The sequence below is a fragment of the Oryctolagus cuniculus genome, chromosome 2, assembly GCF_051225735.1.
Source record: "Oryctolagus cuniculus isolate XC-2025 breed Fujian yellow rabbit chromosome 2, ASM5122573v1, whole genome shotgun sequence".
NCBI lineage: Eukaryota > Metazoa > Chordata > Mammalia > Lagomorpha > Leporidae > Oryctolagus > Oryctolagus cuniculus.
Genome location: NC_142868.1, coordinates 197,674,391 through 197,701,086, shown reverse-complemented (window position 1 = coordinate 197,701,086; position 26,696 = coordinate 197,674,391). Strand labels below are relative to the sequence as shown.

The window sequence follows — 26,696 nt, the reverse complement described above, 5'->3', positions numbered from 1 at the left end:
CGCGGCCCCGAGTGCCGGGGGGGTGGCCCAGAGGGAGGTGTCTGGGCCTCAGGTGTCAGTTGTGGGGAGCCCTGCCGGGTGACGAGAGCGTGGCGAGTGGGGGGGCCTGCAGCCCGGGTGCACGTGGGTGGAGAGCGGGGCAGTGAAGTCCGGGGCTGTGTGGCGGCTGAGCTGTGCCTGGGTGGACGCCCACGTCTGGGCCGGGCTGTCGGTCCAGAGTGTCAGATGCAGCAGGTGGAGAGTGAGTTTGGGAGTGGGGTGGTTTTGCAGCAGCTTTGCTGATACCGTATTCACATGCGGTAGAACGCAGGCATTTAGTGGGCGTCCGCGTTCTGTACCTGTCACCACTAACTCCTGGACGCTCTCCTCGCTCCACTCGCAGTCACTCCTTCCCCCCAGGCTGTTCGGCCCCGCGAGCTGGTTCCCTCTGGACGATCCGTTCTGGACATTTCGCGTGAATGGGCTCGTAGGTGAATGAGCGTAAGGTCTGAATGCTCATAATGCGGGAGTTGCTATGTACTGTTTCTTAGACTTAGTACATCAGGTACTGTGGAGGTGACAGCAGTAGTTTCCTTTGAAGCTTATTTTAGGAGGAACAAGCCATCCAGAGCCTGTGTTACCATACCAGGTTGCTGGGTTGTGATTTGCTGTGAAGAACAAGTGAGAGGAGGTAATGGGGGCTGGTGCTCTGGTGTAGCAAGTGCGCCGGCATCCCACATGAGCGCCGGTTCAAGTCCCTCCTGCTCCACTTCTGATCCAGCTCTCTGTTAATGCACCTGGGAAAGCAGCAGAGGCAGCCCAAGTGCTTGGGGCCCTGTACCCACGTGGGAGACCTGAAGGAAGCTCCTGGCTCCTGGTTTTGACCTGGCCCAGCTACGCCTGTTGCAGCCATCTGGGGAATGAACCAGTGGATGGAAGATCTGTCTCTCTCTCTCTGTAATTCTGCCTTCCAAATAAAAAAATAAATTTAAAAAAGATGTAATTAAGGGGAAGCCTTGGAGAAGGTGAATTTTTAAGATTTATGTATTTATATATTTATTTATAGAGTTAACAGACAGAGAGGGAGAGACAGGAGAGATCCTTCATCCACTAGCTCATTCCCCAAATGGCCACATTGGCTAGGGCAGGACCAGGCTGAAGCCAAGAGCTTCCTCAGGGTCTCCCACATGGGTGCAGGGGCCCAAGCACTTGGGCTGCCTCTGCTGCTTTCCCAGGTGCATTAGCAGAGAGCTGGGTCAGAATTGGAGCAGCCGGGACTCAAACCGGCTGCCTTATGGAATGCCGGCGCCTCAGGCAGCAGCTTTATCTGCTAGGCTACAGCGTGGCCCAAGGGCCCAAGAAGATGACATTTGACCTGAGAGCCTGTATGATACAAAGGAGTCAGTGTGTCAGTATCTGAGGGGAGAGCATTCTGGGAAGAAAGAGGTGCAAGGGCTGTACTGGAAGCTGATGGGGCACTTTGTGAAGTGCCTGGCAGATACCCCAGCGGAGATGCTTCAGTGTCAGGCGTGTTTATGCTGTCAAGGCCACAAACACAGCCTTGCAAGTCAGCACCTTAGTATGTGAGGTTGAAGGCTGAGAAGAGGACGGGGCAGGATCTTTGAAGTTCCGCCATGTAAGGGCAGGGGGATAGTAGGACAAGACAGCACCCGAGCCAGAAAGGGTGGGAGCGTGGAGCCCAAGAAACAAGGGAGAGTGCTCGAGGAAGGAGCGGGGGGCCGACGTTTGCCTCCCCCCGCCATGGAACTCCTTGCCCCTAAATTGCGGCCTGGTCCCACCCTGGCTGTGTGGCTGTGGGGGGCGTGAACCAGCAGGTGGAAGCTCTCTCGAATGAGTGAGTGAATAGTTGAAGAAGGGGCAGGCGACTGGGTGACGGTCAGGGCTGCTCGCGTTGGCAGCAGGGCGTTTCCACAGGAGTGGCTGGTGAAGGCCAGGCTGGAGCGAATGGAAGGGAAGGAGTGCAGTGTACACGGCTCTTGGGAAACCGTGAAATGGGAGCTGAAGGAGACAATCTGGGAGTGAGAACGACTAGAAAGTTTGAATTCACAGGTGAAGAGCGGACGGCGGGAACACGGCAGTGTTCAGTACCTGGAGGAGGGGGCAGTGTGCTGCGTGGAGCCACCCGGAGGAGGGGCCCGAGCCTGTTGCAGGGCTGGCAGGAGACAGATGTGGGCTGGTGGTTGAGTGCCGTTGAGCAAACGCCCATGAGCTCTGTGGTTGCAGCAGAAGAGAAAGGGCCGGGAGATGCGGGAGAGGAGAGAGCCGGGACCGCTGCCGGAGAAAGTAGAAGCGGACTGAGCGGGGCGCTGGGAGCCACAGCACGGCCTGGTGGAAAGTGGAAGGCAGGGACTCCCGGGAGCTCCCGTGCGGGCGCGCTGCTGGTTTGGGGTTCGGTACCTCCTCAGCCATCTGCTAGAAGAATCCAGCAACGTGAGATCAGCGTCCGCGGATGAGACAGTCGTATATTCTGAGCGCTTGAGGCAGGGCTTGGCAAAGCGAGGCCGTGTCATGTGGCGTGAGTGAGTTGTGAGCTGCCGGGGCTGGGAAGGGCCTCAAAGGAGGGGAGGGACTTGAAAAGCAGGTGAGGCTTAGCTTAGAGTGCGTCTTGTGGCATTTGGGAACCATGCTGTTTCATGACTTAGGGAGGAGCTAAAGTTAGCTCAGTGCACTGAGATAGCGGAGCGTGAGAAAGGGACTGGAACTACGGAGTACTGAGTAAGCCTTGAATTGAGCTCTGTGCTGCAGGCCTGTTACGATCCTGCAGAAGGTCAAGGAATGTTGACGTGCTTAGGGCTTCACACTGGGACTGTTATTGCTGAAGGGGTTACACATCTGCGTAACCACGGCCTTAGTGCCGACAGGCAGAAGCTTCCGGGTCTTGCACCACCTTCTCTCTCCATCTCTTCTCTCACTGATGTGTTTTGCCCCACTTTGTCATTTTGTAGGACTCTCTCTGCCTCAAAAATTTTGAGTGAGTGCTGTCATCAAACGGGATGCACTTCTAGGTTGTAAAAAAGTTGGAATCTCTTGGGCTCGGTCTTGATTGTTGTGTAATCTTTTTTATCTTTCCCCTTTTACAGTGGAGCTGGGCAGGAAGTAGGAAGATCATGTATTATTCTGGAGTTCAAAGGAAGAAAAATAATGGTAATTACTATTTCCCTCCAGCAGTTTGGCTCTGTCTGTGTTGAGTGTTAGGTCTTTTCCTTACAGTACTATGCTGAGGAACAGGGGTGGGGAATGTCCAGCCACGGGCCGTATAAGGCCTGTGAAATCATTTGGTCTGGGCCTGCCAAGGTAACTGCACATGTGACTCAAAATTCAATAAATCTAGAGCAGGCTAGTTTTTAACTTAATGATCTTGTGGCCTGCAAATGCTATAACTGTCCGACGGCCCCTGGCAGATAAATGGTCCCTACCCCTGCTGCGAAATACTAATGTGAAGAACTAATACATGCTTCCACTTAGTTAGACAGTGAGAGAGAGAGACAGAGAGAAAGGTCTTCCTTCTGTTGGTTCATCCCCCAAATGGCCACTATGGCCGGCGCGCTTTGCTGATCTGAAGCCAGGAACCAGGTGCTTCCTCCTGGTCTCCCATGCGGGTGCAGGGCCCAAGCACTTGGGCCATCCTCCACTGCACTCCCGGGCCACAGCAGAGAGCTGGCCTGGAAGAGGAGCAACCGGGACAGAACCGGTGCCCCAACCGGGACTAGAACCCAGGGTGCCGGCACCGCAGGTGGAAGATTAACCAAGTGGGCCGTGGCGCTGGACGAGAATATCTTTTTAAATTTTATTTATGTATTTGAGAGGTGGAGACAGTGCAAGGGAAAGACAGAGAAAGGGTCTTGCAGTTAAGATGCTGCTTGGGACGCCTGTGTCCTATATCGAAGAATCTGGGTTCAAGTCCCAGCTCCGCTTCCAGTTCCAGCTTCCTGCTCGTGCACGCCCCAGGAAGCGGCAGGTGATGGCTCACCCATTTGAGGGACCAGATTGGGTTCTGGGTTCCTGACTTTGGCCTGGCCCAGCCCTGGCTATTGTGGGTATTTGAACAGTAAACCAGCAGGGGAGGTCTCTCTGTCTTGTCTCGATCTCTCTGCCTTTCAAATAAGTAGAAATAAATAGATTTTAAAAATTGTTTAAAAAGATAAACTTGTTTTGGTGCAAAAATTTTGAAATCGTTTATTTAAGGTCTTTCAAAAAGTTCAGGGACGATATGATAGAATTATACATTGATTTTAAATTTTTACACCAAAATAAACTTGCCTTTTAATTCCATTTTTTCAAAGACATTTATTTATTTGGAAGGCAGAATTACAGATAGAGAGAGTGGGAGAGACGAGAGAGATCCTCCATCCGCTGTCTTACTTCCTGAATGGCTGCACTGGCCAGGGCTGGGCCAGAGCGAAACCAGGAGCTTCATCCAGGTCTCCCATGTGGGTGCAGAGGCCCAAGCACTTGGGCCATCCTCCACTGCTTTCCCAAGCACATTAGCAGGGAGCCGGATCGGAGGTGCAACCACCGGGGCTTGAACCAGCGCCATATGGGATGCTGGCACTGCAGGCGTGGTTTAACCTGCTACACCACAGTGCCCTCCCCTTCATTCCATTTTTCTATAAACTTTGTGAAGTGTCTCCGTGTTCTAAGATTGTGAGTTTGTCAGCTAGATCTGCTGAGCTGTTGTTTCATCAAAGCCCCTCTTCCACTCTGGAGAGCTTGCTCAAGCCCCTGCCACACCGTCAAGGAAAGACCCCAAGGGACTGATCACTGCAAATGCATCTGGAGCCCCGGCCGTGCCATCCTGCTGTGGTGACGGAGCCCTGGCCTGGGAGCCCGGGTGCTAACGTGCTGGTCCCTCTCTCTCTGCGCCTGCTTCCTTGCCTGAAGGCAGAGGGAGTAGTAGAGATGCCTTCTAAGGTGCTCACTGAAGAGCCCTTCAGTGGCTCGTGTCCTTGGATTCCTCTTCACCTGTCGGCAGTCACTTACTTTAGGGCCAGCACTGTGGCACAGTGAGCTAAGCTACGGCCTGCGAGCCAGCATCCAGTATGGGTGCCAGTTTGAATCCCTGCTGCTCCGTTTCCGATCCAGCTGTTTGTTAATGTGCTTCAGAGAGCAGCAGAGGGTGGCCCAAGTGCTTTAAAAAGACAAAAAATAGTGACGTTCAAAAAGTAAACAGGTCACCCTAACCAGGGAGGTTTCCCATTTCTAAGTATTGTCTTCTCCCAGTCGTTAGAGGTTGTGTTATAGTGAGTATGGAAATGCCCTACAGCTGATAAGATTCTTGACAAAGAGCTCATGGACTGTTTGAGTGACTGCCAGAAGTACTGGACCGATTCTGTGTGGTCCGCATGCTGGGAGCCTGCGTGTGGGCCGTATTTCAAATTTGTGAAATGTGACTTGTTAGGGCGTGTTTACCACATTCAGTAAGAATTAAGGTCCGGGTGCTGATATTTAGTACAAAGGTGCTGACTGGTTGCAGCTGTTGTCTGTTTGCTGAGTGAATGTTGATAAGTTGTGCAGGAGGTTGTGATTTTCTCTCTCATAGCTGGACTGCGGGATCCACCCTGGCCTGGAAGGAATGGATGCTCTTCCCTACATCGACTTAATAGACCCCGCTGAGATTGATCTCCTACTAATTAGTCAGTAAGTTTTTCCTTTATGTTGACCCCGTGGGGGCTGGCCTTGAGGCATGGTTTCCCATATGACATCCCATATGGACACCGGTTCAAGTCCTGACTGCTCCACTTCTCATCCTCCTCCCTGCTAATGTGCTCAGTGAAGCAGTGAATCATGGCTTAGCTACTTGGGCCCCTGCCACCCCTGTGGGAGACCTGGATGAAGCTCCTGGTCTCATCCCAGCCAAGGCCCGGCTGTTGCAGCCATTTGGGGAGTGAACCAGCAGATAGAAGATCTCTCTGTGTAACTGCCTTTTGAAATAAACTTTTAAAAAAATAGGAAAGACAACTCTTTTTCAAGGACTTTTATTACCAAGGTCATTCTTGACGAGATTTTTATTTTTTAAAGCGTTTCCTACCAGATAGCATATAGCAAATGTGCAAGTCCCAGGTAGCACTGCATATTGTGGCCACAGGCCAGAGGTTACTGTGAAGAGCTTGCTTGTTTACCGCACTCCTCTGGCGGTCCTGTAAGTGGGAAGGAGCCGCTGCAGACCTGGAATGATCGTAAGCGTGAGACTGAGAAAGCCCTTTGCCAGTGTCTCCTTGGGTCGCCGTCTTACCACATTCTTCTGTAAAGCTTCATTATAAACAGCAACATGTTGTGACTTCAGTCCACCACAGTGACTGCTTAACTGGCTGCCAGGAGTAGATTTGGGTATGGTCTTCCCTCTAATTATTCACTGGTAGACTTTTTGCTGCAAGTATGCATGGATTTCAGATGTTTTGGCACCAAAATAAACTTATCTTTTAAAAAGGATATATATTTAATTTATTTGAAAGAAAGACAGAGATAGGCAAACAGATCTTTCTTTGGCTGGTTCACTCCCTAAATGTCAGCAGTGATGGCTCAAGTAGTTGGGTTCCTGCCACCAACATGGGAGACCCATATTGAGTTCTGGGCGCCGGGTTGGGGCCTCCAGTCCTGGCTGCTGTGGGCATTTTGAGAGTGTACTAGTGCATGGAAGATCTCTCCATCTGTCTCTGTCTCTCTGCCTTTCAAATAAAATGAAAATAAATAAAAATTTTATAGCTATTTTTTAAAAGATTTATTTATTTGAAAGAGTTACAGAGAGCCAGAGGCAGAGAGAGAGGGAAGAGAGATCTTCCACCGCTGGTTCACTCCCCAGGTGGACACAACAGCCAGAGCTGGGCTGATCTGAAGTCAGGATCCAGGAGCTTCTTCCAGGCCTTCAACATGGGTGCAGGGGCCCAAGGATTTGGGCCATCTTCTGCTGCTTTCCCAGGCCATGACAGAGAGCTGGATCAGAAGTGGAACAACCAGGACTCGAACCAGCACAGCAGGTGCTGGCTTTACCCGCTATACCACAGTACCGGCTCCAAAATTTTTTTAATTAAAAATATTTCTTAACTGTCTTAGAAATTTTTTCCTACCCTGAATAATATGCATTATTCCTTACCTCTGCACAAATCTACTCTTGGATTTCTGAAAGTGTCAAGATCTAATTGTTACGCAGAACTTTTCTGGTACAGCAAGCAACGAGCAGTGGTATTCTGTAGAGTGACGGTTTCATTGTTTGTGGCATCTGATAGGTAATATTTTAATAAGAACACGTTCTCTTTGTTTCTTTTTAAGTTTCCATTTGGATCACTGTGGAGCTTTGCCCTGGTTTCTACAGAAGACAAGTTTCAAAGGAAGAACATTTATGACGCATGCAACGAAAGCTATTTACAGATGGCTTCTCTCGGATTATGTGAAAGTTAGGTAAGTTACCCTTGGACTCTTTGCATGTGGTTCATGTGAGGTTTTGTGTTTTGAAGTGAGGCACTGTCTGTCCATTCAGTAGCAAGTGACTGAATTTCTGTTGGGTATCTAACACCGTCCTGCCCTCGATCTCTCTATAGTGTTACATCTTTCTAAATCTTTGTTTTATCCTAAGTGAGTTATAAGCTTTGATAAAGATGCTCCATAAATAGGATTTCATAAAAATTTGAGACCAGGTACCTTATGCAGTAGTATATACTGAATTCTTATTTTGGTTTATTTAATAAAAATGACATTTTAAATGAAAATTTCCCTGAGGAGGTTCTTACCGGTTGTAAGAGAAAGATTCATTGCTCTGTTGGGAAGTTTGGAGCATTTTTGTGATATCTACAACACAAATCATTAACCTTCAAAAGTTTGTCATTTAATGTGTATGTCCTGAGAGGTAGCTGAAATACTATTTGTTATTCTTCATATGTAAATACAAAGAAGTGGAAAAGTTATCTTTATGATATTAACACCAGTTGACATTAAAATAATCCGTACCCCATGTCAGGCCCCGGCCTCAGGTCTTAGCTTACCTCATTTATGTGTCATAAGAACTCAAGATACAGGTTCTGTTATAAATCCCACTTTACAGGTGATGAAATGCAGGCCCAGCAAGCGTCACAGCTAGTGCAGAACTGAGATCCGAGCTCAGACCCTCTGCCTCCCGAGCCCGGCCCTCAGCCGTTAGGCCCTCTTGCAGGGGTAATTCAGCATCATTTTCAGAGGACAACATACGCTAAGCTCTGGGGACTCTCTCACAGTCCAGTGGGAGACTGCCCGGTTCCCTGCCCGTGAGTGTGCTCTCTCTCAAGAATGTTGTGGCAGGAGAAAAGCTTGAGAAATGCCATCCCACAGAGAACTTTGCCTTCGTTTACTGTGTTTTACTTGAAATGAAGGGTGCTTTAACTTACTGTGCACTTTGCCTAAAATCAAGTTTTATAGCTACTTAACCTAAATATTTTTATTATAATAACAAACTAAAAAATAATATGTAAAATACCTGACAGTGTGTAAGTAGCATAATCCGTATAATATATTTTAAGACATAATTCATCCACAATTTCTTTGAATATGTAGACTTACTAAAAATATTACCCTAATTATTTTTGTTGGCATATTTAAAATTTAGTAACATATCAGCAGATGACATGCTGTATACAGAGACAGACTTGGAAGAAAGCATGGACAAAATTGAAACTATCAACTTTCATGAAGTGAAGGAAGTGGCAGGAATCAAGTTTTGGTGTTACCACGCAGGCCACGTGCTGGGAGCCGCCATGTTCATGATCGAGATCGCGGGTGTGAAGGTACTGCAGCTAAGGCCCTGTTCCCCTGGGAGAGCCCCAGTCAGAGCTTTATCACAGGAGCCTTCAAAACAATTCCGTGATGCTTGCCAAGTGTCAAGACACTGAAACGTGGCATAAAGTCAGTACTTGAGGCTTTTAGCTACCATGATTCCTACCTTCATTATGATAGATTTTGTAGCAAAACTGAGAAAAGAGTAAAATAAGCAAGTCAGAGCATAGGTTCTGCCCCACGCTGTAGGATTAGAGCCAGCCCTGTGTTTCCGTGCGTTTGCCCCCATGGGTTCAGCCAACTGCAGATGGAAAATGTTCAGGGGGAAATGGCATATGTACTGAACATGTGCATTTTATTTCATTATTCCCTAAAAACTACAGCGTGGCAGGTATTTACGGTGTGTTTGGCACTATAGTTTATCTAGAGGTCATTCTGCCTGTGTGAGACGTGAACAGCAACAGCAGCTTTTGGTACCCTGGAGGGTCCGGGAACCAGTCTGCCCAGATACTGAGGGCAGCTGCAGCTGCTTTTCAGTGCCTATTAAGGAACTGGTTACAGAGCTTTCTCTGTGTCTGTGTCCGTCCAGATGTGGCACGTGATTTGGTATTCATGTTCACTTGATGTCCCAGGTCTCACTGACAAGCCCCGAGCAGGCTGGGCTGCAGCACTTGAGGGAAAAGTTAGAAAGATCTTTGCAGCCGTCCTCGATTGGCAAGTGTGATAGAAGGCGGGATGAGGGGGCTGGCGCCGTGGCTCACTTGGTTAATCCTCTGCCTGCAGAGCCGGCATCCCATATGGGCTCCAGGTTCTACTCCCAGCTGCTCCTCTTCCAGTCCAGCTCCCTGCTGTGGCCCAGGAGTGCAGTGGAGGATGGCCCAAGTGCTTGGGCCCTGCACCCGCATGGGAGACCAGGAGGAAGCTCCTGGCTCCTGGCTTCAGATCGGGGCAGCTCCAGCCGTGGCAGCCATTTGGGGGGTGAACCAACAGAAGGAAGACCTTTCTCTCTGTCTCTCTGTTTATAACTCTACCTGTCAAAAAAAAAAAAAAAAAAAAGGAAGGTGGGACGAACTTGTGCAAACCCTGGGGGACTGAGAGATTTCTGGCCTCTAGAGCCGCAGTTCTGAATCCTGGCTGCGCGTTAGAATCACTTAGGGCGCTTTTCCAAATGCTCCCTGAATTGAATCTGCCGGTGAGGACTTTGCCTTTTCTCTCTCATTTTTTTTTTTTTTTTAGGACTTCTTTATTTTGAAAGAGTAACAGAGACCGGGGGAGGGGGAGGGAAGAGAGAGAGATCTTTCATCTGCTGATTCATTCCCCAGATGGCCACAACGGCCAGGGTTAGGCCAGGCCAGAGCCAGGAGCTTCGTCTGGATTTCCCACAGGGACCGCAAGGGCCGAAACACTTGGGCCATCTTCCACTGCCTTTCCCAGGCCTCAGCAGGGAGCTGGATCAGAAGTAAAGCACCCGGGTCTTGAACTGGTGCCCAAATGGGACACTGGCATCGCAGGCCATTGGCCCCTGACTTCTTCCTGTTTAAGTTTTCTGGGCGATTCTGGATTGTAACCAAGATGAGAACCAGTGTGCTCGTGTGATACTATAATTTTTTAGATCTGCTCACATACCAGTGTTTGAAACTTCAGCACATTGAATTATGTAATATATCACTAACCCACATACTCCTGCAGATTGCCCAAGGGTGCAGAAGTGAGGCAGGAAACAGTGAGAGTGCAGTCTGCTTCCCGTTTGGAATTCAATGCGTGGGTTCCTGTGGTCGCTTCTTCCGTTTTAGACGGTGCTCCCAGGGACCGGAGGGATTCCTGTCCTCACCAGCAAGCCCTTCTCTGAGAAGTTCAAGAGCACTCCCCATATTTGCTAACGTATTCGTTATCTCGTGGGGTGATTCTGGGAATCCATTGTTGTCATTAATTAGATCCAGTGGTTGAAACTAGATGGGTTGGTGACTTACCTTACGTTACACATTTTGAACTAGACATGAGCGTTGCATGTAGATGTCGTTGGTTGTAGGCTGTTGTTATTTAATTTAGCTTCACTTTGGGTTCTCGTGGGATTACTGTGTTCACTAGCAAAATGAAGCCTTCCCCAAATCCTCACTTTTGGCTTTATATTTTTCACAGCTCTTGTACACAGGTGACTTCTCAAGACAAGAAGATAGACACTTAATGGCAGCTGAAATTCCCAATATTAAACCGGATATTCTTATCATTGTAAGTAATACTATGTTGTAGTAGTATGCTCAAACTGTTTTCTAAAGGTCAAAAATTATCTCATATTCATTATACTCTTTCAGGTTTTAATTTATCTGCTGTTTCTGGGTAAAAATTTGGTTTTGCAGGATTTTCTTTGTAGTTGAGCGCCACTCTTCTGTGAAGTGTGTTCACCTGCGTCTAAGTCAGAACCACCCGCTGCCTCTGGCCAGCCTGTTTAACCCGGGAGTGCTGCGCCTGGCTGCTGGGTATTTCTGTGCCAGGGAGAGCCCAGCTGTGCACCACCGTCATGAGGGTTGTTCAGAAACGCTGGGGCCCCTCTGCCTCTCGGCCCTTGGACGCCTGCTTCCCTTGTCACATTGTTCATGTTGCTGTCCCACCTACCTGCTGGGTTGCGAGTCCCAGGAGAACAAGAAGAATGAACTGTGCACTGAAGCTCCTTAAGGGGCAAATCAATAACTGTGTGTTGGTCAGGGACCCGAGGCGCCCTCTGGGGCCTTTGGAGCATTTGGCTCAGGGTGGCAGAGCCCCGTCCCGCCCCAGCATCCCTCAGCTGCCCGCGTGGGCGTGCCAGTGCCGGTTGCTGTCCTTAAGCAACACACTCCTGGCGGGTTGGATTGGACTCAGTGCACGGTGTGCCGTGTAGAAGCTGACCTTGGTCCGACGGAAGACTTACTCTCCGCCCTCAGGAACAGTGGTCATTTTCAGGGTGCTGGTAGTGTGGAGCAGGCGTCCCCGGTGCTGAGTGCTGTGACTCCCCGGTGATTCCCTCTGGGATTCTGCACGTGGGCAAGCTCCCAGGGTGTGCTGTGCTGCTGCTCGGTGGACTACAGTGGGACCTCAGTGGGAAGCAGAACGGCTAAAAAATTTTTAAGATGTATTTTTATTTTAATTTTAATTATTTGAAAAATTACAGAGAGAAGTACAGACAGACAGGTCTTCCATCCACTGGTCCACTCCCCAAGTGGCCACAATGGCCAGAGCTACACCGACTTGAAGCCGGGAGCTTCCTCCAGGTCTCCCACGTGGGTTCAGGGGCCCTAGGGGCTGGCCATTCTCTGCTTTCCCAGGAGCAGCAGGGACTCCAGCTGTAGCCACCTGGATGCTGGTGCTGCAGGATGGGGCCCCAACCCACTGTGCCATAATGCCAGCCCCTGAAGACTTTTTTAAAGACACCAAAAGTGTCTGGAGGGAAAAAGAAACATTTCTGTACATATTTGGACTATTTCCTGATCCCGTTTTTTGAGAATTTCTTATCACTCGGAACTGAATTCTGCTGTTCTTACTTGCGGTTCTTTCTGATTAATCCTGTAATACTATGTGCTCAAGCAAATGGCATGTTAACTGAGAAGTGAATCACTTTGTTTGCCTCAGCGTCTCGCTGACGTTTCCCTTTGTGACTCTCTGGGCATCACTGGTCTTGGTGTCACGTTTTTCGTGTGTTATGTAGGAATCGACTTACGGGACCCATATCCACGAGAAGCGTGAAGAGCGAGAAGCAAGATTCTGTAACACTGTCCACGACATCGTGAACAGAGGAGGCCGCGGTCTCATTCCCGTCTTCGCTCTCGGGAGGGCTCAGGAGCTCCTCCTGATTCTAGGTGTGCCTCTTCCTTTGGGAGCTTCTCAAAACCTGCACCGTTCTAGCAAGATGATGACAGAGCCTTGGCTGCGTCGCGCCGCCTTTCTGAGCTTCACTTCCTAATAAGAATCCAGCGAACCAGCAACCCTGGGCACTGCCCTTGGGAGCAGAAGCTGGCATACCATTCTGTGCCGTCAGCCCTGGAAGCCTTAAATGGTGTGAATTCTCTGACCAGCAGAAACTCTATCCTGGTCTCTCACATGGGTGGCAGAGGCCCACGTACTTGGGTATCTTCTGCCGCCTTCCCAGGCACATGAGCAGGAAGCTGGATTGGAATCAGAGCAATTTTTAAGATTTATTTATTCGTTTGAAAGGCAACGTTAGAAAGACAGAAGGAGGGGCAGAGAGAGATCATCTACCAGTTCATTCGCCAAATGGCCCCAACAGCCAGGGCTATGCCAGGCTGAAGCTGGGATCCAGGAGCTCCCTCAAGGTCTCCCACGTGGGTACAGGGGCCCAGGGCTTGGGCCATCCTCAGCTGCTCTCCTAGGCGCGTTAGCAGAGAGCTGGATCTGAAGCGGAACAGCCATGACTCAAACTGGCACCCATGCGGATACCAGCACTGCAGACCGGGGCTTAGCCCACTGCACCACAGCACCAGGGGCCCCCACCCCAGTCTTTTTTTTTTTTTTTTTTTTTTTTTAAGATTTATTTATTTACTTGAAAGTCAATGTTACACAGAGAGAGAAGCAGAGGCAGAAAAAGAGAGAGAGAGATCTTCCAACTACTGGTTCACTGCCCAACTGGCCGCAATTGCCAGAGGTGCGCTGATCAGGAGCCAGGAGCCTCCTCCAGGTCTCCCACATGGGTGCAGGGGCCCAAGCACTTGGGCCATCTTCTACTGCATTCCCAGGCCATAGTAAAGGGTTGGATCAGAAGTGGAGCAGCCAGGACTCGAACTGGCGCCCATATGGGATACTGGCACTGCAGGTAGCAGCTCTACCCACTATGCCACAGTGCCAGCCCCCACCCCTGTCATTTTTAAAAGCCTCCACCCCTTGTTCTACAATCACAGGATTTTTGGGGGTGGTATATTAGTATTTAGAAATAACTTTTGGATTTGTGAGTTTAAGTTGGTAAGGATCCAACTAATTTTTTGTAACTCTCTTAAACATAGTTGAGTGCTTTAATTCACTTCTTGGTTTTCTGAATTTTAGAAACTTAATCATGTGCATCATTTTTTATATGAGCTATTTATGCAGCATAACACAGTTTGTGTTTCTTGTGAAACCTCTCCAGATGAGTACTGGCAGAATCACCCAGAGCTGCATGACATTCCCATATACTACGCCTCATCCCTGGCCAAGAAGTGCATGGCCGTGTACCAGACGTACGTGAACGCCATGAACGACAAGATCCGCAAACAGATCAACATCAACAACCCCTTTGTCTTCAAACACATCAGTAACCTCAAGGTGAGTGCTCGTGGAAGGACGAAGGACAGGAGCGGGGACATGCAGACCGCCCTTGGTGGGGTGCCTGCCGTTGGCTGTGGCTGACTTCCGCCGGGGAAAGCAGGGCTCTTTTCTGGCAGGTGGCATTTCTCTGCCCGAAATCAGAATCCCAGCGACTGGCGTTCGTTCTTTGTATGAGCAGATGTGGCCCTGGTCCCAGGTCTCCCTGTGGCCTCAGTCTTTACCATTGCTAAGTACTTGGTTAAAACTTCTACTAAGTAGCCGGCGCTGTGGCTCACTAGGCTAATCCTCCGCCTTGTGGCGCCGGCACACCGGGTTCTAGTTGCGGTCGGGGCGCCAGATTCTGTCCCGGTTGCCTCTCTTCCAGGCCAGCTCTCTGCTGTGGCCAGGAGTGCAGTGGAGGATGGCCCAAGTCCTTGGGCCCTGCACCCCGTGGGAGACCAGGATAAGTACCTGGCTCCTGCCATCGGATCGGCGCGGTGCGCCGGCTGCGGTGGCCATTGGAGGGTGAACCAACGGCAAAAGGAAGACCTTTCTCTCTGTCTCTCTCTCTCTCACTGTCCACTCTGCCTATCAAAAAATAAATAAATAAATAAACAAAAAAACTTCTACTAAGAAGAAAACATTTTGTGTTAACATTATTATTCCTCTACTCTCACTCAAATCTAATCATTTCATGTTTACTTTTCTGAAGCATTCAGTAAGTCTGATTTTATTTAAAGAGATTGTTTCGTTCCAGTTAGTGTGCTTTAATGATAATAGGATAATACCCAAAGTAATTTTAAGTTTTAAGTGAGCTTTGAGTAAATAGGCTTTGCCTTTATTTTTACTTTCATTTTTTTTAAAGATTTATTTATTTGAGAGCCAGAGTTAAAGACCGGGGTGGGGGGGTGTTTCCATCCTCTGGTTTACTTCCCTGATGGCTGCAACAGCCGGAGCTGGGCTAATCCAGAGCCAGGAGCTTCTTCTAGGTCTCCCACGTGGGTGCAGGGCCCCAAGGACTTGGGCCATCTTCTGCTTTCCTGGGCCATAGCAGAGAGCTGGACCAGAAGAGGAGCAGCCGGGACTAGAACCGGTACCCATATGGGATACTGGCACCACAAGCAGAGGCTTAACCTACTACACCACAGCACTGACCCCAAGGCTCTGTCTTTAAAGTATGTATTTTTTAAGTCAGTTGTTTAAGATTTAGAGCCAAGTTTTCCCTTGAAATAGTTGTAAACTTTTTGGTCAGAATGCTAAGATGGCAGGGCCAGCTAGGCTCCTGTTAGAGTCTGAGCAGCTCCAGTTCTGATCCAGCTCCCTGCTGATGAGCCTGGAAAGCAGTGGAGGATGGCCCAAGTGCTTGGGCCCCTGCCACCCATAAGGGTGACCCGGACAGACAAAGCTTCCAGCCCCTGGCTTTGGCCTGGCACATTAAGGCCATCTGGGAAGTGAATCAGTGGACAGAAGACATCTGTCTCTCTCTCTCTCTCTCTCTTTCTCTCTCTTTCTGTCTTTCTCTTTCTCTCTCTCCTTTGAATAACTCTGTCTGTCAAATAAGTAAATAATCCCTTAAAAAAAGAAAAAATACGAATGCCAGGCTGGCTCAGAATGTTGAAACCTGCGGTCGTGGGGAGTCTGGATCAGTTCTCCGGGAGTTCTGTCTTGGCTGGGTAGAGACCCCCTGGACTCTCCTTGGCCTTTCGCGCCTGCCTGCTGGCACTAAAATGTCCTAGTGGCCCGTTAGGTCCAAGTAGGTTTTGCAGATCAGTGCTGACTTCCTGCTTTTTATCAACAACTTTACCTATCGTGCCAGCTAAACTGTTAGAACTCAACGATTGGACTTAGAATGTCTACTAGTCTTGCAAAGACCCTTCAGGAGTATGATTAATCGTTCACCTAACTTTAGATCCTTGTTTAAAAATGAAGAACACGTTGCCAAGCCTGGTGGTTGGTGTGCGTTTGCCCCTTCTCCCTCTCAGAGCATGGACCACTTTGACGACATCGGCCCCAGCGTGGTCATGGCCTCACCGGGCATGATGCAGAGCGGCCTGTCCAGAGAGCTCTTTGAAAGCTGGTGCACCGACAAGAGAAACGGCGTCATCATAGCAGGCTACTGTGTGGAAGGCACGCTTGCCAAGGTCAGTCACGTCTTGGGCTCTCGGGACCCTCAGAGGTTTTCCCACCAAAGTAGTTCATTAATTTAATTTTGACCTTTTAAAGTGAGCATGGAATGGGTGCTAGAGATGTGCGTTGGGCGAGGAGCTGTGCACGCACCAAATAGCACAGCAAGAGCCACGCGGTCGGCACACTCATTAAAGTCTGAGATGCTCATCCGCTTGCCAGTTAGAAAGAACTGATAGGCACCTCCCCGAGACAAGCACACATGTGACACCCTCATGCAGTGAAGAGGAGGTTCATTAATACACACTAAGGCCTCTTAATCTCACGTTCCTGAGACCTGAAGTGCTTGGATTTCTGATTGATTTCATTTTATTGTTTTTGGGGTTTTTTGTTTTTTTTTGTTTGTTTGTTTATTTGTTTTTTGCATTTTCTGTATACTTAATGAGATATCTCGGGTATGGGACCCAAATCTAACTAGGAAATTCATTTGTGTTTCACATATATCCCACACACGTCACAGGAAGGCAGTTTTATGAAATGTTTTAGTGCCTGTGTTTTGTCTGTGGCTATCACATGAGGTCAGACAAGGAAGTTTCTGCTTGATGTGTCATACCAACACTCAAAGGGTTTCAGGTGTTTGCAGGTTTTAGGTTTTCAGAGGAAGGATGTTGGGCCGGTAACACGTTGTCTTAAGAAGCCCTGGAATGGGATTGGGTTGACCATCCTGCTGTTGGGACTGGGTTGACGGTCCTGCTGTTGGGACTGGGTTGACGGTCCTGCTGTTGGGACTGGGTTGACCGTCCTCCTGTTGGTATAAAACACTGATGCTGGTTCTCCGAGGTGTGGATGCTGTGGAAAAGGTGTGCCAGGCCCAAAGGCAGTTGCTGAATATCCACAGTCACCTCCTCACCCTCTTCCCATGCACATCTATTTTATTTTTAAAAATGTGGTATGGTTCCCACTTTGATCATTTTTATTATTTCGCCTAATTCTGCAAAGTCCTTTAGAAACAATATTGGCCATGTATTTAAGGTAGATTTCTAGAATAGAATTACATCTGTGCTTTATATGAGTCCTTGTATCTGAAAAGTGAATTTTTAGAGCAAAAAAATAGTTGGGAATACAGGTTTGTCTTTCTAATCATAAGACTTGAGATTTTTACTGCCAGCACTCCCGAAACATTGAATTTTCATTAATCTATGTATTTTCCTTGCTAATTGCTTGCCTGATGAGGAAAATGAACATTTAATTTCTGAGTCACAGTGTTCAAATGTGTTTTGTGCTGAAGGTCCCACATTACCCTGAGAGTTGAATGGCTACGTGCACCTCCTCTTTCCTAACTGGAGAGTTTGTTTGCTTTATTTTGTGATTTGTCTTTGTTTTTCACAGCATATCATGTCTGAACCTGAAGAAATTACTACCATGTCTGGACAGAAGCTACCATTGAAAATGTCTGTTGATTACATTTCTTTCTCTGCTCACACAGATTACCAACAAACCAGTGAATTTATTCGTGCTTTGAAACCGCCTCATGTGGTTAGTGTGTGGATTTGATCTGTAATGTTCTAGTGGGAAAAGCTTACCCAGGAAACCAGGCAGCAGCTGGTTCACAGAACGGCACTGCCCGCCATTGTGGTGAACAGAGCGTCTGCCCTTGGGCGTGGTTTCGGCGCCCTGTCCTAGGCAGGCTGCGCACTTGCTCGTGTTTGGACCTCTCAGCCCAGTTTCGCGTGCTTGCTGGGGCTGGCTGCTTCCCTGGTGCAGTGCGGCTGCTTCCCTGGTACAGTATGGCTGCTTGTCTTCCCCTCAGCGCCATCCCCTGGGCAGGCCACGCAGCCACTCCACCTGCTGTGTCCGTAGGGAGAATAGCCCTGCGTGCAGCTGTCAGGAAGGCTGAACGGGGCCGTGTTTCCACAGCACCGGATGGGGTGCCGGGAGCAGATGGGTGCTTAGCAACACCAGACAGGCAGTGCAAGGGTGGTCAGGAGAGGGGGAAAGATACGTCTTCTTAGTGCAGCTTGTCTATATTCTTAAGTTTCATGCAGTCATAAATGAAACAGTTATGTATCTTAGTGGGATCTAGGAGAGGAGTAAGCTGAAAAAAATATGTATTTTTAACTAGAAGAACACTTAAAAACATGTCTGTATTAAGTAGTATAGAGGAAGTGGACGTTGGTTAGTGTTGTAAACACTTTTGTTCAAATATATATAAAATGGAATTTGTAATGTTAACAATTTCAGGTGTGTAATTCAGTGGCTTTAGTGATTTAGTAATGCTGTACAACCGTGAGCAGGGTCTGCAGGCAAAGGCTGCTCTGTCTTGTAAACAGATACTGTAACAGGGACAGGGAGAGACTGGCAGTTAACGCATACTCGTAAATACCTCCTCCAGAGCACTTCTGTTAGTTCTAAACTATTTCTTTGATATTGCTTATTACACGGAAGAAACATCCGTTTGTTTTATCCTCACAGAAAGCTTCTGTTGGAAGTCTTAGAGTAAAAACTTGAGAAAGCTGTAGGAGCTTCTTGAGAGTAAAGTAGCAACGGTTCTGTACAAGAATCATGCACGGGAGGTGGTAGGGACGAGTCTGCTGGTCAGCCCTTGACCAGTGTTAGCGCAGAAACAGGAAAAGTCACGGGCTTTCTCAGTGGCAAAGGCTGGAGAAGGAAAAGCAGTTTCGCAGCTCCCGGTGTGTCTCTGTTTCATGTATTTAATTCAGGAATGGGCCGTCATTCGTCTGAATAAAGAACGTTTCTCTGTGCCCTTTTAACTTCTATTCTGTATAGATTTTGGTCCATGGAGAGCAGAATGAGATGGCCAGGTTGAAAGCAGCCCTGATTCGAGAGTATGAGGACAACGATGAAGTTCACATAGAGGTCCATAATCCTCGGAACACAGAAGCAGTGACCTTAAACTTCAGAGGAGAAAAACTAGCTAAGGTAGAGGCTCCTGGCGCCTGATCCTCTCTGCTTTCTGAAGATAAGCCTCCTTTGTGCACATCACGATACTGTGCCTGCTTCCACCTACGGGAATTTTAGTTTGTGCTTTTTAGGCTCCTTCTGGGTCCACTGATTCTTCTTCAGATGGGAAGTTTCCAGATTGGTTAGATCTTAATGCCGTAGAGTCGGGTGGGTAACTCTAATCCACACCGCCTGTGCTGTCCTTCCCTCACTGAGGGTAAACGCGTGCTCATTGCTGGTTTTGCTGTACCCAGTATAATATTGGCTTCTAGCTCTTATTCTCCCCAGGAATCTAAAACTAGGCCCGTGTCTCTGAACATGTATGTGATATGTTAGAATAAATTAAGGGGCCGGCGCCGCGGCTCAATAGGCTAATCCTCCACCTAGCGGCGCCGGCACACCGGGTTCTAGTCCCGGTCGGGGCGCCGGATTCTGTCCTGGTTGCCCCTCTTCCAGGCCAGCCCTCTGCTGTGGCCAGGGAGTGCAGTGGAGGATGGCCCAGGTGCTTGGGCCCTGCACCCCATGGGAGACCAGGAAATGCACCTGGCTCCTGGCTCCTGCCATCGGATCAGCGCGGTGCGCCGGCCGCAGCGCGCCGGCCGCGGCGGCCATTGGAGGGTGAACCAACGGCAAAAGGAAGACCTTTCTCTCTGTCTCTCTCTCTCACTGTCCACTCTGCCTGTCAAAAAATAAATAAATAAATAAAAAAAAAAAAAAAAAAAAAGAATAAATTAAGGCCGGTGCCGTAGCTCACTAGGCTAATCCTCCGCCTGCTGGCACTCAAGTTCTAGTCCCGGTTGCCCTTCTTCCAGGCCAGCTCTCTGCTGTGGCCCAGGAGTGCAGTGGAGAATGGCCCAGGTCCTTGGGCCCTGCACCCGCATGGGAGACCAGGAAGAAGTACCTGGCTCCTGGCTTTGGATCGGCACAGCGCGCCAGCCATAGCAGCCATTTGAGGGGGTGAACCAGCGGAAGGAAGACCTTTTTTTTTTTTTGACAGGCAGAGTGGACAGTGAGAGAGAGACAGACAGAAAGGTCTTCCTTTGCCGTTGGTTCACCCCCCAATGGCCGCTGCCGGCGCACCACGCTGATCCGAAGCCAGGAGCCAGGTGCTTCTCCTGGTCAGCCTTGCGGGTGCAGGGCCCAAGCACTTGGGCCATCCTCCACTGCACTCCCAGGCCACAGCAGAGAGCTGGGCTGGAAGAGGGGCAACCGGGACAGAATCCGGTGCCCCGACCGGGACTAGAACCCGGTGTGCCGGCACCGCAGGCGGAGGATTAGCCTAGTGAGCCGCGGCGCCAGCCCAGAAGGAAGACCTTTCTCCCTGTCTCTACCTCTCACTGTCTAACTCTGCCTGTCAAAAAAAAAAAATTAAAAAGTTAGAATATATTAAAATGTCTTTTTTGAGAATCGGTTACTGGCAGACTCTGTGGTGCAGCAGGTTAGTTACCACTTGAGACACTTGCACCCCAAATCCTAGTGCCAGCTCAGGTCCCAGCTGTGCGACTTCAGGTCCAGCTCCTGCCACCTCGTCCCAGGAGGCAGCAGATGACTCGGTAGCTCGGGCCCTGCCCCTGCACGGGAGACCCGGACTGCGTTGGGGCTCCTGGTTTTGGTTTTCCCCAGCCCTTGCTGGCTTTTGTCAAATGAGCCAGTGGCTAGGAGATCTCTCACTCTGCCTTTCGTGTGGATGAAAATAAAAAAATAGACCTTAAAAAAATTTTTTAATGGTGAAGTGTAATGTTTTCTGAATTTAAAATTGAAATAGTTCAGAAAAACCTTACCAGGATTTTAGAGATGCTGTAAGAACTCTCCATTTTTACCTCTGTTGGTCAAAAGCCTTTTTGATATACTTTTTTTAAGGTTTATTATTATTTTTTTTATCTGAAAGGCAGAGTTTCAGAAAGAGGAGCCGAGAGAAAGAGGTCTTCCATCTGCTGGTTCACTCCCAAATGGCTGCAAGAGCCCGGGCTGGGCCAAGCCAAAGCCAGGAGCCAGGAGCTTACTTGGTCTCCCACATGGTGCAGGGGCCCAAGCACTGGACCATCTTCTGCATTCCCAGGCGCATTAGCCAGGGAGTGGGATAGGAACTGGAGCAGCTGGGTCTTGAAACGGCATCCATAAGGGATACCAGAGTGGCAGATGCAGGGTTAACCTGCTGCACCACAAAGCCAGTCCCTTTAAGAGACTTCAGAGGAAAACTTCTGAATGAGTTCACAGTTCTCTTAATGGCCCAGACATGAAGAAGCTAATTGACGAATATCCTCTTGCTGTTCAAGTTTTGTGAACAACAACAAAAACCAGAAGTGAGCAGGACTTAAGATGTGAGGCTTTCCTTGCCAAAGCAGAGCCTGTGGTGGTGTTTCCTGCAGTCTCACTGCTCACAGGCTTTGCAGGGCCCATTCAGTAACATTTGTCTTACTGCTGTGGAAGGTTGTATTCAGGGGCTGGTGCTGTGGTGTAGGGGGTAAAGCTACCACCTGCAGTGCTGGCACCCCATGTGGGCACTGGTTCCAGTCCTGGCTGCTCCACTTCCGATCCAGCTCTCCCCTATTTTCTGGGAGAGCAGTGGAGGCTGGCCCCAGTCCTTGGGCCCTTTACCCAGGTGGGAGACCCGGAAGAAGCTCCTGGCTCCTGGCTTCTGATGGGCCCAGCTCCAGGGGTTGTGGCCATTTGGAGAGTGAACCAGTGAATGGAAGACTTTCTCGTTCTCGCTCTCTCTAGCTCTGCCTCTCTAGCTCTTTCAAATAAAAATAAAAGTAAATCTTAGAAAAGAAGAATGTGTTCAGTTGAGAGTCTAGAACTGGTTTTTGGAACTGCTGGCGGAGAGGGGGAGGCCGTGTGGGTAGGTAATCAAGGCGGAGCTCGGGCTCTCCCGGGGCGGTGTTCTGGTTTTCAGCCCGAGTTTGTTATTTAATGGCATTGGCTTTAGTGATGTTTTTTCTCAAGTGCAGTCTCCGAGGAACCAGGCTCCTTTTCAGAAAGTCACTCTCGTTCAAGGAGAAATTAGCCCTAAGAAACCATGAGAAATAGAGCTGTCTCCGTTTAGGGTTGTAAGAACCAGAGTGCCGCTGCCCCTTGCTGCTTGCCCTTAGGGTTAGGGGAAGCAGGTGGGCCCTGCCCTGTGTCTGTGCCCTTGGGTTCGTTCATTTCTAGCTGAGAGAAGTCACATCAACAGCTGCGGTCTCCTGGCTGGAGGGGGTCGGATTTACTCATGAATGAGCGTCAGCTCCTCTCAGTGCGGGAGCTCATCCCTCCCTGGCTTCCTTCACCTTTTTGTTCAGAGCGGCTGAGCGCAGCCTGCAGGTGCGTGTCCCAGCCACTTCCTGCCCAGACCCCACTACACGGGCGCCCTGGGGAAGTTCCTTTAGCCCCAGTGCCTTGCGGACTGACTTGGCTTTCGTGCTAGTTGGAACTGAACTGAGCATGGCTGTCCATGCCGGATCTCCCTTTTACATTGTGGGAGCCACATTGCTGCCCTGGCGGGAGAGGTGCACACAGTTCAGATTTTCCAGGTTAAATTCATGTGTTTTCATGGTTAAGATGTCTAATGGTCACCGTGTGGAGTGGGTGTGTTAATGTAACTGCATTGGACAAGATTCTATTTTCTTCAAAATTTTTGTTGTCTTTTTTAATAGGTCATGGGCTTTTTAGCAGACAAAAAGCCAGAACAAGGCCAGCGGGTCTCAGGAATACTTGTTAAAAGAAACTTTAACTATCACATACTGTCTCCGTGTGACCTATCCAGTAAGTATACTATCAGTGTCAGATGTAATTTGATCTTACCATTGAAAGAAAACCTGTGAAAACGTGTCTTAACCTAGTTGCCAAATTTTAAGTAACAAGCAAGTAATAAAGTAGGAATAGGTGGGAGTAGAGTTCTAGGTGGAATCAGGGAGTTCTCCCGCAGACTGTGAGAGCACTGAGGGTGCTCACGAGGGCAGCTTTTCAAATCGGAGGCGTCTTTACAGCTTCCTGACACCCTAGCCACCCTGTCTGCTGCCCCTTACAGCTGAGTGTGGTGGTTTGTCTTCAGCAGGAACTCTGCACCCCCGATCAGCGCTTTGTGTTCTTGACCTGTAGTTCTGGGTCACCCGCTGGGCCTGTCTGTCCTGTACCACTCCAGGAGAACGGTCTCAGCAGGGAACAGCCCTTTACCCCTTTAAAAGGGAAGAATATTAGCATGAAGCCCAGTTTTTCATTGCATCAGGATTTCTTTCATCCTCCAAATAACACAGCATTGACAGGCACAGCTGACGTGTGTTACCAGCTGAAGCCCATTACGCAGAATACCATGCACAAAGCTAACGGGTACATTCAAGCGTGTGAATTGCTTTTTTCCCAGTTTATAAACATTTCCGTGTGAATTCTGTATCTGTAAATGCCAAGCCAATAAATAAGTTATTACTCTCCCAAAAAATAACAGTATTCAAGTAAATAAAATGGCAAGCTTAGTTCCATTTGGACAGCACTGTTTAACTGGAAGCATCCAGAGAAGGGGTGAGAAACAGCAGCCATGTGAGGTGTCTGTGAGATACCGGCTCTTGGCTCTCCGACCATCACACATCAGGTCTGACTCGTTCCTCCATTAGACAGGTGGATGTGTGCTGACTCCCGCAGGTGGATGTGGGCCGGGTGCTGAAGCACTAAAGACTGATTTAAAATGCAGACTTAGCCCATGATCTCTAGTCACAGCTTTGGAAAGAGCTTGGTGACATGTGGATCTGCATAATTAGTATGTGGGAGAGACTGGCCTAGAGTTGGGACAACTTTGCAAATCAGGTAGTGCTTGTGCCGGGTGGTGGAGTAATTGCCAGGCAGAACAAAGACGTGATAGCCAGTGTGGCGGCTCAGAGATGGCCAAGCACCTGCTGTGTCCAGGAGGGTGAGGGCTCTCTTGTGGCTGAAGCGCCAGTTAACTGGAGGGGGCGGGGCCTGTGGAGATAAGTAGGACATTAGCTTTCAGAAAAACACGTTCTTGTTGACTTTGAATGTACTTCTTTTTCTTTACCCCGTATGTGCTTGCAAGTGGTGTTTTGTGGGACGGGTATTGTTTCTTACAATAGGTTTATTCTAATCTTCTCCTCAGATTATACCGACTTGGCCATGAGCACTGTGAAACAGACCCAAGCTATTCCATACACTGGCCCCTTTAATTTGCTCTATTACCAGCTACAGAAATTGACAGGTCTGTGTTTATTGAAATTCATTAATTCTTTTCAGTTAGATAATTTTATTTCTAGAAAAGGATGTCATGTAATTTTGGTAATTGTCTCAGAATTGGACAATTTTGAAGATGTTTTAAAGATCTCATCCTCAATCCACTTAAAATTCTAAAAATGTCAGTAGTCTTTACTTCTTTTATTTAAGATCTGTTTTACTTGACTATACCAAAAATTTTATCTATTTCTTGTCTTTATTCTTTTCTGGTTCCATCAGAATCATTGGGTTCAGCAAATTTCCTAAGAGCTCATGACCACTGGCCAAAGGCCAATGAGCAAATAAACCTATTCTGTTTCCGTATTAGACCTTTGGGAAGTGGACATTGTTTGTGTATTAACATAATGAGAGGCATTAATGGAATCATAAAGTGTGGACTACTAGGAAGATCATCTCATATTTCAAAATACACTTTATTATGCTCTTTGTAATTCTTATAGTAAAGTACTATTGTAGTAAGCAAGTAGAAAGAAAAAAAATTTTATGATTGATTTGAAAGGCCATTAGAGAGAGAGATCTTCCACTCGCTGGCTCACTCCCTAAATGGCCTTAATGTCCAGGGCTGGACCGAGCCGAAGCCAGGAGACAGGAACTCCATCCAAGTTACCCATGTAGGTTGCGAGGACCCAAGCACTTGGGCCGTTTTCCGCTGCCTTCCCGTGTGCGTTGCCAGGGAGCTGGATCAGAAGCAGAGCATCTGGGCTGGCGCCGGGGCTCATAGGCTAATCCTCCACCTAGCGGCTCCGGCACACCGGGTTCTAGTCCCGGTCGGGGTGCCGGATTCTGTCCTGGTTGCCCCTCTTCCAGGCCAGCTCTCTGCCGTGGCCAGGGAGTGCAGTGAGGATGGCCCAAGTGCTTGGGCCCTGCACCCCATGGGAGACCAGGAGAAGCACCTAACTCCTGCCTTCGGATCAGCGCGGTGCGCCAGCCGCAGCACGCCAGCCGTGGAGGCCATTGAAGGGTGAACCAACGGCAAAGGAAGACCTTTCTCTCTGTCTTTCTCACTATCCACTCTGCCTGTCAAAAAAATAGAAAAATAAAAAAGAAGCGGAGCATCTGGACTCGAACTGGCTCTTTGATGATGGAGTGCCAGCGTCTCGAGCAGAGGTCTAACCTGGCGCACCACACCACCAGCCCCGGAACAGCTTTCCTCCTCAAAACCTGAAGTGAGAATTACAGGTCACAGCATAGACAGCCAATGAAGTGAGTCCAGGTCACCCTGCTGGCGAGGACACTGCAGACCAGACACGTCTTCTCTTTGGCAGTGGACTCTCCCCTGGGTGGTTAAAATGACGAAGACATAGTTGGAAGTGACCAGTTAGCAGTAGTCTCGTGTTAGACACGGGGATTCTGGTGAGAGTGGAGGCACTGTGGTGCGTGGCTGAAGCTGCTGCTTTAGACACTACACCTACATCCCCCATCAGAATACAGGATTGAGTTCTGATCCCACTTGGCTACTGCGTCGGGGAAGGCAGCCCGCGACGGCCCAAGTGCTTGGGTCCCTGCCCCCCATGTGGGAGATTCAGATGGAGTTCCAGGCTCCTGGATTTGGCCTGGCCCAGCCCTGGCTACTGTGGCCATCCTGGGGAATGAGCCACCTGTCTCTTTCTCTCTATATCATTCTTTCAGAGAATAGATCCTAGTGAGAGGCTAAGTCCTTATCCACACCGTATTTGACTGTCACATAAGTTTTGTCATGTATATTGAGATCTTTCAGATGCTCTGAGCAATCAGCCTAACACTTTGTTTTCTGTTTAAAAATTGACTACCAATGTGAGTTAGCTTTTATCATTGTATAGCAGCCTTATTTCAGCTGTTTAAACAAAGGAATAATTATGCTTCTGGAATATTAGTGGAAAACTATACACATCTTATCCTTTTTTTCAGGTGATGTAGAAGAAATAGAAATTCAAGAAAAACCTGCTCTGAAAGTGTTCAAAAATATTACTGTAATACAGGAACCAGGCATGGTGGTATTAGAAGTAAGATAAGATCACTTACCTAAACAAGGAAGAAACAAAGTTTGACAGGAGTTCATGTGCAATGATAGAGAAAATTAGTTTCTTCCCAATCAGGGAAAAAAAGTAGTTGGAATATATGTATATGTGTCTTTTTTCCCTAAGTTCATCTTTAAATATAATATAACGGGGCATTTTACGTGTCAGGGTTAATATTTTGTGCATGTACTGAATATAGCAGTCCCTTAAGAGTGGTACTCCAGGATGTCTTCTGTGATATCCCAGAGTCTTAAAATTCTCAGGGTAAAAACACAATCCTGTTACATTACAGCCAGCAAATGGCATGCATTCCTTAAAAGTGAAATTTTGGAAATTCAGTTAAGAAGACCCAGATCAAAAAAGGCTAGAAATCATCAATTCAGGCAAATG

At 48.6% G+C, this 26,696-nt stretch overlaps 1 protein-coding gene across 4 annotated transcripts in view; it reads left to right on the top strand.

Annotated features, from left to right (window-relative positions):
- The window catches only part of CPSF3 (cleavage and polyadenylation specific factor 3), a 41,178-nt gene that overhangs the window by 1,179 nt on the left and 13,303 nt on the right, over nucleotides 1–26,696 (top strand). The window contains exons 2-14 of one of the 4 annotated variants that reach the window (XR_016229564.1): nucleotides 3,081–3,144; nucleotides 5,540–5,637; nucleotides 7,267–7,395; nucleotides 8,573–8,750; nucleotides 10,879–10,968; nucleotides 12,419–12,569; nucleotides 13,850–14,025; nucleotides 15,990–16,148; nucleotides 17,618–17,667; nucleotides 18,919–19,071; nucleotides 22,728–22,836; nucleotides 24,179–24,277; nucleotides 26,197–26,291. Coding sequence is in view for 1 of the 4 variants with exons in the window: in XM_002722482.6 (XP_002722528.1) it covers nucleotides 3,081–3,144; nucleotides 5,540–5,637; nucleotides 7,267–7,395; nucleotides 8,573–8,750; nucleotides 10,879–10,968; nucleotides 12,419–12,569; nucleotides 13,850–14,025; nucleotides 15,990–16,148; nucleotides 17,521–17,667; nucleotides 18,919–19,071; nucleotides 22,728–22,836; nucleotides 24,179–24,277; nucleotides 26,197–26,291 (1,648 nt within the window). In the remaining 3 variants the exon portion in view is untranslated. Of the gene's footprint in view, nucleotides 1–3,080; nucleotides 3,145–5,539; nucleotides 5,638–7,266; nucleotides 7,396–8,572; nucleotides 8,751–10,878; nucleotides 10,969–12,418; nucleotides 12,570–13,849; nucleotides 14,026–15,989; nucleotides 16,149–17,520; nucleotides 17,668–18,918; nucleotides 19,072–22,727; nucleotides 22,837–24,178; nucleotides 24,278–26,196; nucleotides 26,292–26,696 lie in introns of all 4 variants that reach the window. The other 3 variants (XM_002722482.6, XR_016229565.1, XR_016229563.1) reach the window with 3 other exon arrangements.